Source organism: Trachurus trachurus (genome assembly GCF_905171665.1).
Source record: "Trachurus trachurus genome assembly, chromosome: 18".
In the NCBI taxonomy this organism is placed as follows: domain Eukaryota; kingdom Metazoa; phylum Chordata; class Actinopteri; order Carangiformes; family Carangidae; genus Trachurus; species Trachurus trachurus.
Window position 1 is genome coordinate 19,326,218 of NC_139909.1, and position 17,374 is coordinate 19,343,591.

At 41.9% G+C, this 17,374-nt stretch overlaps 1 protein-coding gene across 2 annotated transcripts; it reads left to right on the top strand.

The window, feature by feature from the left end:
* Positions 1 to 129: 129 nt before the first annotated feature.
* Positions 130 to 17,150, top strand: trmt44 (tRNA methyltransferase 44 homolog). Of its 2 annotated transcripts, XR_014596178.1 has the most exons (12): positions 130 to 496; positions 975 to 1,095; positions 2,106 to 2,325; positions 2,857 to 2,925; positions 3,371 to 3,478; positions 4,581 to 4,652; positions 6,113 to 6,219; positions 6,600 to 6,783; positions 8,329 to 8,674; positions 14,963 to 15,079; positions 16,462 to 16,903; positions 17,009 to 17,149. XR_014596178.1 is itself a non-coding variant. In XM_083992504.1 (11 exons), the coding sequence occupies exons 1-11, from the start codon at positions 151 to 153 to the stop codon at positions 16,692 to 16,694; spliced, it is 1,923 nt and encodes a 640-aa protein (XP_083848630.1). In that variant the 5' UTR covers positions 130 to 150; the 3' UTR covers positions 16,695 to 17,150. The 2 variants fall into 2 exon arrangements, 1 of the variants encoding a protein (XP_083848630.1); XM_083992504.1 differs by having other exon boundaries at positions 16,462 to 17,150.
* The last annotated feature ends 224 nt before the right edge of the window (positions 17,151 to 17,374 follow it).

A 17,374-nucleotide genomic window follows, 5' to 3' on the forward strand; every position in this document is an offset into this window, starting at 1 on the left:
GATGTGATTCTGGAAGTTTTTTTTTTCCCCCCAAGCCTGTTTTTTTTTTAATACCATAAATAATAACTTCGACGTACAACGTAAACCGGAAGTCCGCTCTGCGTCTGCTTGTATTGTAAACACATGGCTCCGTGTCGTGTGTGAAGCTCAATGATGCCAAAGCTGTCTGATGTGAAGTTCCCAGCGGGATGTCAGACTCTGCCCGACGGCTTCTGGTCCGCCGTGGACGTGTGGGTGCAGAAACCTCATGTGGTCAACAAGCGGCTCTGCGGGGTGAAGGAGGCGCAGAGGACCGAGGTGGACGCAGAGGACCTGCGGCTGCTGCTGCAGGAACCACCGGACTCAGTCTCCGGACTCTGTCCCGACCTGCTGTCCTTCCTGTCCCCTGCACAGACACACGACGCCGGGGACAAACCCTGGTGCTGCACCGTCAGGACCTTCATCCCCAAAGTGAACAGTTACGGGACAAGCCTTCACAAAGAGGTGGTGCTGAGAGGTAGGAGCTGGACTCATGGATGGATGGATGAAAGAGTGTGTGCATTGCAAAAATTCCAAATCGTTCCAAGAATATCTGTCTTATTTCTTGTCAAAATGTCTCATTTCTGGTCAAAACTAATCTCTTTCCACTTAAAATAAGACTCATGACCTAAAAATCAACTTGTTTTTAGATAATTTTCACTTGTTTCACTTGAAATGAGTAGAAAAATCTGCCAGTGAAAGCAATAAGAATGAAAAACTTGCCCCACTATCAGATTATTTAAAGTGAAAATGTGCTTGAAAGAAGTAAAAAGTGTCAAACAAGCTACTTTTTAATGTGATGAGTCTTATTTTAGGTATAATGAGATTTGTTTTGACTAGAAATTACATTTTGACTAGAACTAAGACAAATATTCTTGGTAAGATTTTGAGTGTTTGCAGTGTGTCCCCTGTGCTCCTGTAATAACACACCCACACACTTTGTTTGTCTTGTGCAGACTTTGCAAGACAACAGGTGTCCTTCCTGCCTGTGGAGGAGGACGCGGGAGGACAGGTGTCTCTGAAGAAGACCAACATCTATCAGATTCAGCTCTGCAGTCAGGAGAACTGTGAGGAATGGTGAGACTTTTACTGGGTCACTGAAGGCATCACAACACACACACACACACACACACACACATAGAAAAACATAGAATATATCTATTATTGATCGATAATAGGTTGGATTGAAATAGATGAAACATCAAAGGCAGAGAATATGTGCAATAAGAATAAAGTGCAAACAATCATGATTAGTGATCACTGTCTTCAACTTCAACTTCAAACTACTTTATTAATCCCACCAGGGGCAATTGATTTCAGCAGCTTGCACAGTCCAAAAAAAACACAGTACGAGTACACACAATAAATACATATAACAGATAAGGTAAATAAATAAAATAGGATGCCAAGGGTACAGTGTAGTCAAAGATCCGTTGAATGAGTGAATAAATACATAAGTTGCACATGTTTGACCAATAAAATGTGCATGGTAAGAGGAATAAAATCATTATAAAGAATTTAAGAGGCGAATAGCAGAGGGGATAAAAGATTTAAAAAACATAGCGACGACCTGAGGGCAACAGAGAGAATTTACTTCACAGCACGTGACCAGGAGAAGACAAAATATTATTTACTTTCCTCAAAGTTTGTTGGTCACAAAAACTGTTCAGGTCCCTGAGTTTCATTCCTGTGATCTTGGAACAGGTTTTTATAATGCTATACAAGCTGTTTTTATCTTTCACTGTGAGGCTGGGAAACCAGCATATAAAGGAAAAACACAGGAGACTGTCTGTAGAACATGTTAATCTAACACTCTAATTACTTTATATTATATGTAATAAGTAGTGGTATTCACAAAGACATGATAATAATACAACTACTGAATCCTTCCATATGTGACATTTTGTATTAAAGTGCCTCATGTCATCAATTGAACTAAGGCTGAGAGATTATTAATGGATAAAATGTATTGATCTTATATCCTGCTCAGTTTTTAAGAAAACACATCAAACAGATATTTCTTTCCTTGCTCACATATGCTGAAACCGAGCACACTGTTAAAGAAGTAAACAACATTTCACCCTCAGGTCCTTGGAGCTGCACGCCTTTACCCCGGACGCCTGGGTCTCCGACGGCGTGGCGTACCCGAGGCTGCCCTGGCTGACCTCAGACCTGCTGCCCAAACTGGTGCGCTGGGCGACTGAGTGCAAGAGCAGCGAGTTCAAGAGCACCTTGTCTCTGCTGCCGGTGGAGAAGTACGGCCTCATGTACCAGCAGCTGAAGGAGAAGTACAGGGCCCTGGTGAAGGTGAGGAGGAGGAGGAGGAGGAGGAGGAGGAGGAGGAGGAGGAGGAGGAGGAGGAGGAGGAGGAGGAGGAGGAGGAGGAGGATTGACTGTGTGTGTGTGTGTCAGTAGGGATCGGTACCGAATTTGGTACTTTTATTGGTACAGACTGAATAGTATCGATTCATGTGAAATCAAACGGTACCACATTTCGGTACCTGAACGCACCATCACGTCGCATCAGTGAGAGTGGATACAGAGAGATATGAACTATTCAATTTTTTTTTCATTGAATGACTATTTGATTATTTGAAAATAATTTCCCATACTTAAAACATAAAATACTCTTAAAGGCTAAGGAAATACATATTAAAAATTCAGAGTTTTGACTATTTTTTAGTAGACAAAATAACTTTAAATACCACACATACACACAAAAAGTACAGAAAACAGGTACCGTTGTATCGGTACCATATCGATTTAAATGTGAAAGGTTCCCATCCCTATGTGTCAGTGTGTGTGAACTGGATGTTGATGCTATGTGTCTTTCTGCAGGTTTGGCCTGAAGTGACGGATCCTGAGAAGTTCGTCTATGAGGATGTTGCCATAGCGACATATCTCCTGGTGGGTTCAAACTGGGTTTCAGTGATTTATTGGCTTGTTGTGGGTCCTGAAGATTGATATGTGAGTGTAAAAAAAAAAAAAGAAAAGAAAAAAAAGAGCTCCTTCACTTCACAGCCCTGGTGGCTCATACGTCTTTTTGCACTTCACTGTAAATGAGCAAAAATGTGTCCAGATGTGTTTGTGTGTTGGTGACACACGTTGTCGCCGGGCGGAGCAGCCAGAGGTGGGTCAATCAATTTGAGTGTGAAAAACGGCTTTGACCCAGTAGATCAATCAGTGTGTCATGACGGCTGCAGGTGTGAAGGTGTCAGGCAGCAGCAGCAGGTGTCACCTACACACACACAAACACACACACACACACACACACACACTCGGCTGCTGTAAATTGGATTTTAATAAAAGTGATGGAGAGCCCTGGTGGTGATGCTCTGTCTCTGCTGTGAAGGTGCTGTGGGCTGAGGAGCGAGCAGAGAGAGGCCTCGCTGACCGACAGTCCTTCGTGGACCTCGGCTGTGGAAACGGCCTCCTGGTTCACATCCTGACCAATGAAGGGGTGAGTCACAGAGTGGATGGACACGATCAGTTCATCATTATTCTTACATTTATTTACATATTCTATTTTTTTCTTTGAAAGATAATAGCATTAGGACACATTTTCTTTTTTATATTTATATATTTATGTTTATTCTTATCTCTATTCAGCTGTAACACAACCTTATTTCCCCCCTAGGGATTAAAAAGTGTTATGATTCAGATTCTGGGCGACACAGTGGAACAGTGGTTAGCACTATGGCCATACAGAAAGAACGTATGTTTGTTCTCTCCAGGTTTTCTGGCTTCCTCACCACATTGACTGGTGACTCTAAACTGCCTGTAGAAGTTTTATTTATTTATTCATTTGCACATATATATATATAAAGGGAATATGGGGTGAGGATGTAAACCCGAAGAGGGCTTATGGAGTGACCCCACCCTGGTATTACCATTTACTTATGTGGAGAAAACAATTTAAAAAAAGAAAAAGAAAAGAAAAATACAAGAATAAAATACAAGAAAAACAGGTGACTGAGAGTATGTGAGCATGGTTTGTCTATAAATCGGTGGTGTTATAGACTTCATCCAGGCTGTACCCTACCTGTTGCCTGTCATGTCAGCTGATTCTGATTAGTGTGTCAGCGTGTGGCTTCAGTACCAAAACATTATGAGGTTTTTAAGCCCTTTTCTGTTTCAGTAGCTGTAACATTATCTGTTTAAATGAGCTCAGTGTGAATGAATCTTGGGACGGATCATGGAGGATCCACCTGTTGGATCTGCACTAGCCCAGGTAAACAAGGCTGCATGTGTAGGATTAAATCACTGCTGATGATAAATAATTGCTAAATGTGCTCAAATCCAAGTGTATGAAGTTAAACCCCGAGATACCAGAGGTCCTTCACTAAGCTTAATGACACAGAGCACTGGTTGAAGCTCAGATGAGGGGAGTAAGGGTGATACATTAAATCCACACTCCTTTCTTATTAAGGTCCGGTCACAAACTAGGTCAGGTGTAATTGAAATGACACACAGCAGGTTGATGGACAGAGCGTGAACGTGGCAGAGGAAGATTACCCGCTGCTCCGACTGACTGTGTGTCTGTGTCATCTTGTGTGTTGCAGCACCCCGGTAAAGGTCTGGACGTTCGCAGGAGGAAGATCTGGGACATGTACGGCCCCCAGACTGTGCTGGAGGTGAGAGAGAGAGAAGATTTTAATTAGAGTCATTATCTTTTTCTTTTCACATGAAACGGGAGAATCCATACGATGCGACGGAGGCGTCAGGGCCCACTCTCTGCTTTATACTGTGATTAATTGGGTTTCTTTTTTTTACATCTTTTGCTCTTAAACAGATTGAACTATTGATTCGTCTCTTAGCGTTAGACAGATAGTCGCAAACGTTTCCATGACAACAGAGTAACCTCCATCTGCTGATGAAGACCCCTCTCATATGATCAAAAGCTCCAGTCCGGCTATTAAAGGGACTTTGAGATGAGGTTGTTTTCTTCAGCTCATGTTTCAAAAGGTCAAAACTAAGGGGTGCACACTTTAAATCGACTTCAAGGTTCAAGAGTCTTTATTATCCCCTAGGGGCAATTTGTTTCACAGCAAAGTAGCAAACATGCATACCAAAACAACAAACACGTCCAAAAACATTCAACATAGGTCATTTAAAGCAAATATTCACGTTTCCTTTTCATTTATGATCCTCACACACATTGGCCTGCCACCTGTTATAACGCATTATTTGAGTCACCCCCTTCAATGTTTCACCAGTGTTAAAAAAAAAAAAAACCGTCAAATCTACTTGTTGCACATGCACAAGTAGATGAAAAATTTACTTGCACTGCCTTGAATTTTAGGGGCAAAATGCTCCCATGTAGGGGCAGTCTGGAGCCCTGACAAGCATTTTGAAATCTAACTTTATGGAACTTTTTCACTAATGAATTGATCAATGAACAAATATCCAGAGGATTAATCAAAAATAGAAATAATCGTCAGCTGCAGCTCTAGTAGAAGTAGAAGTAGAAAAGACGTGTTAATCCTCTTGCCAAGTGGTCATTGACCTCTTGGCGAAACGGTTAGCATCGTTGCCCACGGTGCGGGAGACCTGGGTTCGAAACCCACTCAGGGACAGTGTGTTTTGAGAATCCCATTATTTGTGTGCTAATATCTAATGTTGAGTTCAGACATGCCCCCCTCTCTTTCCTCTCTGCTGCGTGGCCTCAGTCGCCCGTTTGACAACAAGCTGCTGACTGCCTCCATCTCAGGTCATCTATTATTGACAGGTTTTTTTAGCAGAGCGGTCGTGGCTGACCAATCTCTCCGGACCCGCCAGAAGTGACACACTTAGTTTTTAAAGCTTCATTTGGAAGCAGCTCTCTGGACGCCGCAGGCTTCAGCGCTCTTTAACTTGCATCATTTGTAAAAGCAAGCTGACGTGTAGTGTCTGTTGAAATGAATCCAAGTATTTATGAATCTCACATCCACAGCTGTGTGTGTGTGTGTGTGTGATGTATTAAAAGTTTCAGAAGATAAGAAGTTTTTTTTCTTTTTCCTTTTAGACAATTTCCGTTAAATGATTCAGAATCAAATCATGCCGGCGCAGATCTTCCCTGCTCTGAGGCGCTCTCCTGCTCTTTTTGCTATTTCAGGAAAAGGCAATTACTCCCAGTGAGAGCTTCTTATTCCCGGGCGCGGACTGGCTGATTGGGAACCACTCGGACGAGCTCACACCGTGGATCCCCGTCATCGCAGCCAGGCGAGTCATCAGCAGACACAATCTCACTCAGCAGCTCAAGTGCCAGCTGATCTCTCCAGTTTGGAATAACATTATGGGCAGAGAGGGAGGATGTGTGAATGTGCGAGCGTGTTATGTGTGTTTGCATCTGTGCATGTGTTTATGAAGTCGACCATCTGGGGGCGATGTTGAGCCTCAACTGAGAAAATCAGCTTTTCCCTCTATTCATTGTGACCACTGATGATAATCTGTGGCAGAGAATTGTTGCTTCCTGTTGCAGGAGCATGAACACAGTTGGGAAAACACTTAAATTGCGCACGAGCGGCTCTGGCGGTGTGCGTTCGCCACGACAGACTGATAATCATCACTGTCTGAGAATGTCTTTCACTCTCGTGTTACAGGTCGGCATACTCCTGCCGCTACTTCGTCCTCCCCTGCTGCTTCTTTGACTTCTATGGAAAATACCAGAGACGTCAGTGCAAGAAGTCTCAGTATAAAGAATACATTGACTTCATCAGCGAGGTCAGCCAAGTCAGTGGCTTCGACACAGAGGAGGACTGCCTGAGAATACCGTCCACCAAGCGGGTAGGACGACACCGGCAGAGCTGCTGACCTACATAACTCATGTGTTTGATGTTTTTTTTGAAATATCAAAAAAAAAAAATTCAATCTTTTAATTCTTTTTTTTCTTTTAATCTTTTTTACATACCGTTACCAAATACTTCCAAAGCAGCAGAGCTCAGCATATCCTGACTTTTAGTCTCTACTGTGGATCCTACAGTTCCCACAATGCACCTCTGTCACATCTACACTTCCTGGAGTACGCCCTCACCATTCAAACTTCACACCCTCAGTTTGCTACCAGGGCGGCAAATAATAATTACCTAATGTATTGATCTGCCAAGTATCCAGAAGCATGTGAAATATATATGACATTTATGTGACATTTTGATTTCTTGAGTTATAGCTGAAACTTTTAACTACTAAAATCTAAACATCTTTGAATCCAAGTGAACATTTGTATCAAGTTCCTGAGATATTTTGTTTTACAAGGTCAAAACTTTTCTATATGAGGTCACTGTGACCTTGACCTTTAACCTTAAAAACACTACTTGTATCAGTATCAGATTGAAGCTTAATATCAACCAATCAGATGAGAGCTGCAATTTAACCAATCAGAAAGCAGCTAAAAATCAAATGACACCTACAATATGATTAATAAGAACACAGGTACAAACCATTCAGCTGAAATTATTAATTGATGATGTAAATCTCTGTTGTCTCAGTTGTGAACTTTGAAGACTGAAGCTGGAACTGAGATAAACCTGACGAGAAGTTTAGTAATTTTTTCAGGCTTTGATAAGAGCCATTATAAAGACTAACGTATACTTAACATGGCGATTAAACTCAACGCCTGGTTTCTTTGAAAGGTTAATTCACAGGTAGCTCGTACCTGTGAAGTCGCAGGCTCTTGTTGGATGTCATCTCACTTCATCTATGATTACTTTTAGTCTTTTTACCAGTGGTACTTTCCAACAAAGTGGAGCTGCCAGGAATTATTTTTATCTTACATTAAAAGAGCCTTTCAAGTTATTAGATATCTCAGCAAAATTATCATAAAATGTCTTCCTGTTCTTCAAACAGACACAGCTGTGCTGCTGCCTTTTCCCCACCTGAGCCTCATTTAGTATAGATGGCAGGAAATAAATCAAGACTCTGCTGTCTCCAAAGGGACATGTGTTTCATAGCTGGTAGCCACTAATAGCTGTGATACACAAGGAGACGCCAAATTAACAAACAGCTATTTGTTGTGGTTTTAATGTAGATGTAGATCAGTCACGATCAGTATCAACATAAACACATGTTGGGACGAACATAAAATATTAATATTACATGAAATTATTTAGTTATTTTCCCTCAATCTAGATTTCTTGGTGAGTTACTTTCCCTAAAAATCCAAAATTATTGTTGTATTATTACTTTTTAAAAGGCCATACATCTTTTGTTTCCTATTGAATATACAGAGAGTGAATCACTGTGTTGTGATCTCAGTTTCGAGTTTCTGGTTTTACAGTTTGAGGCCTCGGCGCCCGCGGGAGTCGTCCTGACAACCACCTTCTCTCTCTGCAGGTGTGTTTGGTGGGAAAGTCCAGGAGCTACCTGCTCCGTGATGAGGCCGAGGCAGAGCGACGGAGAGCTCATTACATCCTGAGTCGACAACCGACCGCACCAGGGGTGACAATTCAACGGTCAGACGTTGGCGATCACGGACACTGTTGCCATGGGAACCCAGACGGCGACAGGACCCCCGGGAGCGGCTGGGGAGCCGGGTTCCAGCCACGAGACAGGGTCGAAGTGGTCCGAAACTGCGCCGCGCTCCCCCGGGACTTTGTTGACGGTGTCGTCCGGCAGGTTGCCGAGGCTCTTCTGGGAATGACTGCGGGCGACGGCGGCGGCGAGGACTGGAACCGAGGAGGTAAACCACAACACGACAACAGAACAGCCACCAAGCGTCAGAGATAAACAAACAGATCGCAAAAGTCTCCCTGGACACGAGCTGCTGATGCTACTGGAGTGATGAGTGGGTTCAGATTAAATTCAGAGTAATACAGCTTGTCTGCTCATCCAGTCTTTTAATTGTGCACTTTGGGGGTTTCTGAATTCATTATCCGGTAATATTTATTGCAGGGCTGCCGCGCTGGCCTATAGGGGCTGATATTAGGGAAACTGAAAAAATAAAGTTTTCAAAATGGCTAACAAACAACCTAACAGCCAATTTTAGGCTTTTAGACTTAGACTTTTAGGCCAATTAAAGTTGTTTTTGCCTCCAATTATTAACTTAAAATGCTAAAAGCTAAAGAATGCCAACACAACATCTACCAATAAAATATGTTCATTTAGCTGTCTTGTACATTTACATTAGGAGTGTATATATATATTTTATAGATACAAGTCATGAAAGTCAATAAGTAAATTTAGTTCAAGTGAAGGCTAGCAACTTGCTAACTAGCTTGATGTAGCTCTTTGCTTAATCTTGAGCTCCTTTCTGTAGCATCTACAGGTTAAATCCAGGTCTTAAAGAAATAGTTTAACATCTGGGAAAATGGGTTAATTTGCTTTCAGGCTTTGACGATTAATACAATTACACTAGACTGGAAACAAGAGGGAAACCATTAGCCCGACCAGTTACAACATGTTTAACAGTGTCAGTGAGCTCTAGAAGTAGCCTATTGACCAAGGGGGCAGTTGTCGGTCTGAGAAGTGAAGCTCACTTCCGCGTTCAAAAAACTGCAATCCCCTCGGCTGTCGCTGGGGGCTGGCTCCAGAAGGGAGCAACTCCAATTGAGCCCCATGTTAAAATAGCCGATTTTACAGCTTAAAAAAACATATTTACAGCCTGGTACATTTTATTTTTTTGGTCTCAACTGATAGTTTCTACCCCCGCACACACTCTGAGGGGGGTGAATTTTTTTAAAACTCTACCGTTTTACTATTATTAGGTTTAAAGTTCTGGCCAATTAGGGCGCGCAAACGTTGAGTGACAGGTCCGGCGACCGCTGCTACGAGGCCAGTGGGCGGGCTCTCGGCCGGCTAACGGCCGCACCGCTCCAAATATGGCAAGTAGAATCCAACATGGCGCGGTTCAAACCACCGTAGTAGCGGCACAAAACAGACTCCCCCAAACCAATGGGTGACATCACGGGTGCTACGTCCATTCTTTTTACAGCTATTGACGCACAGATTTTACAAGTTTAACTGGTTTCCCTCTAGTCTAAATGCTAAGCTAAGCTAACCAAGTTGCAGCGACGTGTAGCCTTGAGAAGAATTGATCTTCAGTCTCTCAAGTGAATAACTTCGTCTTTAACTTGAACTAAGATTCACCCGAACAACTCCAAAACAACACACATGAACTAGCCTTCCTCTCATATTTCCCACCAGTACCTTCAAATGTATCTCAAGCTGCTTTGTTTTGGCAACTTCTGAAGGCTGACACCCCACCTCCATCACCCTATCTGACCCCCACCCCCCCCTCTCCTGGCACCATCCTGTCCCCTCTCTTCATCAGTCCGTGGGGCCTTTGAGACCCTGAGTGACGCCACTTTGAACTCTGTATCTGACTCTCCGCCAGCCACTTCCTGCACCACACGTCGCATCACACACACACACACACACACACACACACACACACACACACACACACACACACACACACACACACACACACACACACACACACACACACACACACACACACACACACACACACACACACACTGTTTCACCACTGACGCATCACCTTTGTCAGTGCCAGTGCACCCTCGCTGCCACACAGACCCACACCATATGAATAAGATAAGGAGATGAGCACCACTGTGATTAAAACAGAAAATTCCCTGTCAGGATGTCAGGGCTGAAATTAGAGATAGAAAATATGAGGCAGCACGAATACAGGGAGAGTGTAACTCTGTATAGAGATGACTGGATGAATAATGCACCACTATCTATGATTTATGCATGAGTATGCATTTGTATTGAGGTATTCCTACCAGTTATCTGCTGTGTTAGAACAAAGGGTAAGTTCAGGCTAAGCCAGCCTACGGTATATTGAATAAATCCCTTTGAGATTCACTTTCTCTCCATTTTTAGTGTGTCCTCAAACAGTGTGATGATGATGATTGATAATATATTCTTTCAATTTACAATATCCAAATTATTTTCAAGGAGAATTTGGGTTATATAGCTCCAAATATTCATCTCTGAAACACAAGACACAAGTTGTCACCCTATGGATTTTCCCTTTTTAAATTATATTACCGTAAGATAAATATTAATTGTTGGATAGGGACATTTCTTAGTGGAAATAAGAAATTAATAAAACTCACAGTAACTCTCACAGTAGAGGTTCAGGATCTGTTGAAATCCTATTATCGTATATAAGCTATATATAGATAGATAAAACACTTTCTATTTTACACCATGCATGGATCAGTCTGTCATTTCGTGCATGAACATAAATGTGTTTATATTTTAACAAATGACGCCATAAAACCTTAAATTAGAAACAACACCAGCCCTGCTGCTGCATGATGTGTGTGCTGTATAGCTCACTGGGTGTTTTCAGTAGTTAATGTGTGAACGTGTGAATCTTGTGACTGTAGCAGTGAGTCAGGTTACTAATTCATGCGTGCTGTACTGCTGACTGGGGCCGCTGCAGTTATGTAATCGCGCTGAGAGCGAAAGTAGCTGCAACACGCATGACGTCCTCCCGCGGAAAATCGGTGAAGTGTCGGTACGACGACGAGGTTTAAAATTCACAGAGCGTCTGATGTCAATGTTCTTTACTCTGTTCTGCTGTGATCTCACTGTGGTGGAGACACACGGTATAAAGGAGGGAGTGGGTGTGATCCTGTTATTAAAGGGTGGGTGCCTCCTGTTATACAAGGCCTTCAGAAAACCCATTGGTGGGCTGTGCTTCCCAGAGTCTCTCCCACCATCATCATCATCATCATTATCATTATCATTATCATCATCGTCCACACCTGCACCACCCCTCACTTCTACTGTACATCAGATTACACCCTGACTTATACTGGAATCACAGTAAACACAAAGTCTACAGATGTACCCACAATTCTGGACAAGACAAGACATCATAAGACAACATAACATAACATAACATAACATAACATAACATAACATAACATAACATAACATAACAAAAACATAAACATAGCATAACATAACAACATAGCATAACATAGCATAACATAACAGCATAGCATAACATAGCATAGCATAACATAACATAACATAACAACATAAACATAGCATAACATAACATAGCATAACATAACAGCATAGCATAACATAACATAGCATAACATAACATAACAACATAAACATAGCATAACATAACATAACAACATAACATAGCATAGCATAACATAACATAACATAACAGCATAGCATAGCATAACATAACATAGCATAGCATAACATAACATAACAACATAAACATAGCATAACATAGCATAACATAACATAACAACATAGCATAACATAGCATAACATAACATAACATAACATAACAACATAAACATAGCATAACATAACATAACAACATAGCATAACATAACATAGCATAACATAACATAACATAACATAACAGCATAGCATAACATAGCATAGCATAACATAACATAACATAACATAACAACATAAACATAGCATAACATAACATAACAACATAGCATAACATAACAGCATAGCATAGCATAACATAACATAGCATAGCATAACATAGCATAGCATAACATAACATAACATAACAACATAACATAGCATAGCATAGCATAACATAACATTTATTATATTGGCTTTTAGTTTGTAATATTGCTTCTTATGTTATTTATTGTCTTCTTTTTAGTTTCTTATCTCACTGGGCCTGAATAACACTTTTCTTTCTCTGTGTTTTTAACATGTACAACATACCACAACATAACATAAATCTACAGTGAAGAAGAAAGGGTCGACAAGATTCAACACAAGTGTATATGGACAAGTGATATTGCACATATCTACACTAAAATAGCCTTTTAAACAATGTTGCACTTCCATAGACTCTCAGATGTAATTTCAGAGTAGTATCATTTCCCCAACACAGAGAGGTGCTGTGATTGTGAGGAAACTCTAACCCTTCCAAAAATAGTGAAAAATGTCCATTACAACATCTTTGAGTCCAAGTTGATACAATACAAAACCCAATGATATTGATTCTTTTATCAAATATCCACATTGAGAAACTTATTATTAATGTCAGGAGGACCGATTCCCAACCTTTTTATGGCTGTGTGGTGTGAGAGGTTTAACCAAACCAGCCGCCCACTGTTCCCTTCACAGGTTGTTTTCATTTTCATAGAGTCCAGAGTCCCGAGGAGGAAATACTCTGGTATTTTACAAGACTTAAAAAAAAAAGTTTTGAGAAAGGTCAGCTGTTGGGATGTTTTTGACTTCAGCTTATGTAAAGATGATAATACTTTGTTTTCTTTTCTACTTTTAAGCATTTCCAGGTTTGAGCAGATAACAAAGTGGAAACATGAGCGATGTCCTGTGTCAGACTCGTGCTCTTGGCGGCTGATGAAAATGATCCTTTCGTATGTTTTATTCATCACTCAGCAATTTTCAGAGCTATTTTTCCCCACTCAGCCTGATTCTGAATTGGCTTAAGCAGCAGAAACGGTCCTCCACAACAAGCAATCAGGCGCTGGCCATCTTCTCCACGGGCACATTCAACCCTAAACAAGTCAAACTGCACGCCATGCCGGGCCATTAATAATCGTCTACGCCTGGTCTCAGTCCAAACAGAGTCTGCTCTGTCAATACTGCCCTCCTCCCATTAATCCCCATTAACATTGTAAGCAGTAAAGGGCAGCTTTAAACGGTGTATTGATATTATATTAAAGCCTGGAGCTCCCTGGCGTCTCTGTGCTGTGGGACGGCAGTCTGCCCGGTTTCACACCCTGCAGCACAGGACTGTGTTTGGCTCAGTGAGCGTCTGCGAATGTGGGAGTGTGTCGCATATTTTAGGGATTACCTCAGCAATTTGTCCGGCTAAATTTGGGACATATTCAGAGTGGACAATATGTTGTGCTTTTTTTTTTTTTTTTTTGGATGAAATTCTGTGGCAGGAAAAACAGACTTCAAAAAACAAAACAAACAAAAAAAAAACAGCAGATGTAATTCAGTTTGCATGAACTAAACCCTAAAAATAAAGGATTTTATACCTCTGCACCATCTGATCTGGGATCAGGGGCACGGACAACACGTGAAATTCTCTCATATCCACTCATCTCTAAGCCGACAGGGGTTTGCACGGAGTGCCGCCAGAGATTTGGCGCAAAAGTACAATGAAGATCGCATTAAGATGTCTGCGGATTTGGGTCAAATTGCTATGGAACGACACAAAGGAGGGAGCATTAGAAATCCTGGAGAGCGTCCCTCTCCAATATGTCATAGAAAAAAAGGGGGAAGATTGTCATTTGTACAAACCAAAGGTCAGCCCTGATTGAATTCTCTCGGGGGGGAAAAAGGGCAGAGCTAGAAATATAAAAAAAAAAAAAAACTTGGCTTGAAACTGCGTCCAAAGGCGGGGTGCTGCGAACGGAAGGGGTACGTCATTTACCAGCTTATGGGAGCTTAGGATTTTGTGTATTTCAATAATATCACCCCCACCTTTCTCCTTTTTTTTTTTCTTCTTTTTTTTTGCTCTTTGGTATCTGAAATTGCTGTCCCAGTGGGGGAGTGACGACAGTGACTCATGCTCTCGAGCGGCCGGTGGGAGATGCAGCGGTGAAATGCATGCTGGTCGCTCTGACAGCTTGTTGGAGCAGCTTTAATTGAGCACACTTCACAGCCCTGACTAACACTGACAGACAGGGACTGAGGTGTTTTTTTTTTTTTTTTTTTACCCCTGCAAATGTTCTGTATATAGCAATGATCACCATGAAGGAAGTCACTCTGCCTCTCTCTCTCTCTCTAAACAACTGCTGACATCGACCCGAGCCAATCAGCTGTATCGGACGCTTCTTTTTTTAGTGCATAATGATGGATAAAAATTATTTCCGTGCATGCCTGAAGCAGTGTGGTAATACATTGATGAAGGTAACATCGATAGACCTCCTTCTGCTCTTTTGTCACGCTTATCTTTCATCCTCTCCCTCCTTCCTCCTCCTCTTCCCTCCCTCCCTCCCTCTCTGGTCTTCAGGCAGCCTCTCTGTGAGCGAGGTGGCCGGCCTGTTGGAGCAGGAGACCCTGCAGCGCCTCAAGAAGGAGTGTGGAGGCCTCCAGACGCTGCTCAAGAACAACCATCAAGTCTTCAGAGGTACCGGCAGCTCTCTTCTCTCTACACACACACACACACACACTCTGGGTTTTTCCAAGAGTCGTTAAAATTCACAAAAAAATGCTTAATTACAAAAGAAACCCAAACCAAAAATAACTAAACTCAAGGTCACTTACCGGCTTTTTCCCCCCTTCACATCTCATGATCGTCATCAGCTCAGTTGTCATGGAGACCGCTTCTATTTCCAAGGTCAAGAATGAGCGTCTTAGGAAATCTAGTTTATTCAAGAAGTACATTGAAGGAATTATCCCTCATTTATTTCCACTGACGCCGTGAAATCACCAGGAGTGAAGTAGACACTAGAGAGCAGATGAGAAACAGTGAGTGTACGGTGGAAAACCAAGACAATTAGTTTTAGGGCAACTTCAGTCTCTCCTTTTGTAAGAAGATGTTTTTTCATTTATTTGATTGGACCAAGTGTTGTAGAAAGTGGGAGTTTGTTTTTGTTTTTTTGCCTTTAGTGAGAGACAAAGTAGCAAAAGGCCGAACCCACGGCTGCGTCAGAGGGATTATAAAAACCAGGTATTCACAGGTTTTTATGACGTCCTTCAGTTTTTGATCAGCGTCTTGTTGTGAATGATCCACGCGCCTCTGTTGCTGTTGCCATGGAGGAGAAGTCGGCACCAGAATCAGACAAAAAGCTCCAGCAGCTGAAAGTGAAACAGATTGAAACTCCTCAATGTTTCAGCTTTGAAATCTCTTTTGAAGGTTCATCACAGAGAAAACAGCTGGCACACAACATCCAGTAAATGAACTAGAAGTTCTTAAAAAGCATTTTTCACAGCATTGCACCTGTAAACACCTGGAAACACCTGGAAACACCTGGAAACACCTGGAAACACCTGGAAACACCTGTAAACTACTACTACTATTAATGCTAATACTCATACTACCACTTATACTAATACTTATTCTACTAGTTATACAAATACTTATACTTAAACTAATGAATACTTTCCACCAATAATACTAATACTAAGTCCACTAGGCCTACTACTGTACCACTACTAATACCAATCCTAATACTACTACCAATAAAACAAATTCTAAATCCACTACTACTACCTCTACTCTTAATTCTACTATCACTACTAAAACTACTACTTTTACTACTAATCCCACTAATACTAATACTAATGACAATAGTACTAGTGTCTCCCTCCACGCTGGAGGAACATATGACTGCTGTGACAGTCAGTCATCTGTTGTCTTGTTATTATTATGCACAAAACAAACAGGTTGTTTACTTCTACAACTCCAGATGCCTGAAATAACTCTCCCACCACTCGCTGCTCAGTAGGAACACGTTTATTTTTTAAAGTTTTAGTAAGGGGAACATCTTGTCGCTGCCTGTGTTTCAGTGGAAGGAGGGAGGGTCCACATCAGAGACTGGCGGGACAGGAAGTCGTCCAGGGCGGACGCCAAGAGGAAGCCCGTTGCCCCTGGCGCCCTGAAGACTCGTCCCTGTTGGTTCCACAGCCGCCACCCTCAGGGCTGCCCCCTGCAGGACGAGCACTGCGCCTTCGCCCACGGAGCCGATGACCTCCGACCCTCAACCAGACCTCTGAAGAAGATAAAAAAAGATGCTTTTTGATTCCATCATTCCTCCGCAAACACTTAATTTATTATCCATTTAGTTTTAAACCGCTCCTTATGATAAATGAGCGTCTGAGTTAAAAACCGGGGCCTAACTAGATCTGTAATCAACAATAAACGCTCCGTCCATCAGTCGATGATGACCCTGCTGTGAAACGTCCACTCCTGCTGCCATGAAGCGAGAGGGAAGGTTTCGGTCCAAGCTGAGTGAGTTTTATTGATGCGACGTTACATCATTTCTGGGAATTGAGGTCTTGAAATTTCACAGTGTCCTCTCTCTCTCTCTGTTCTGTCTGTTCTGTGTGGGACCAGACTGTGAGGCTTCCTGGTGCAGCGTGAAGGTTTCACTGTCGGAGCTCGCTGCCATCTCTGGGTTATCTGCCGGAATTTAATTTCAAAGGATCTCTCTGCCTTTTCTATTAACTTTTCTAAGAAGTGGGCTTTTGTAAAGTTCAGATTTCCACACCAACTTGTCTTTTCAGAGAGATTTCAAGCAACATCTTTGTATTTATTTAAAGATCATAAAATAAATCATGGATTTTTTTTTTTTGAAGTCGTTTTTCTTCTTGGTGAAGAGTCTGCCAAGTATTTTTCCAACTTTTACCTCAACTGCACCAATACTTTAAAAGCTTTTGTGTATTTATAGTATTTACCGCTGCACTTTGCTCAGACATTTAC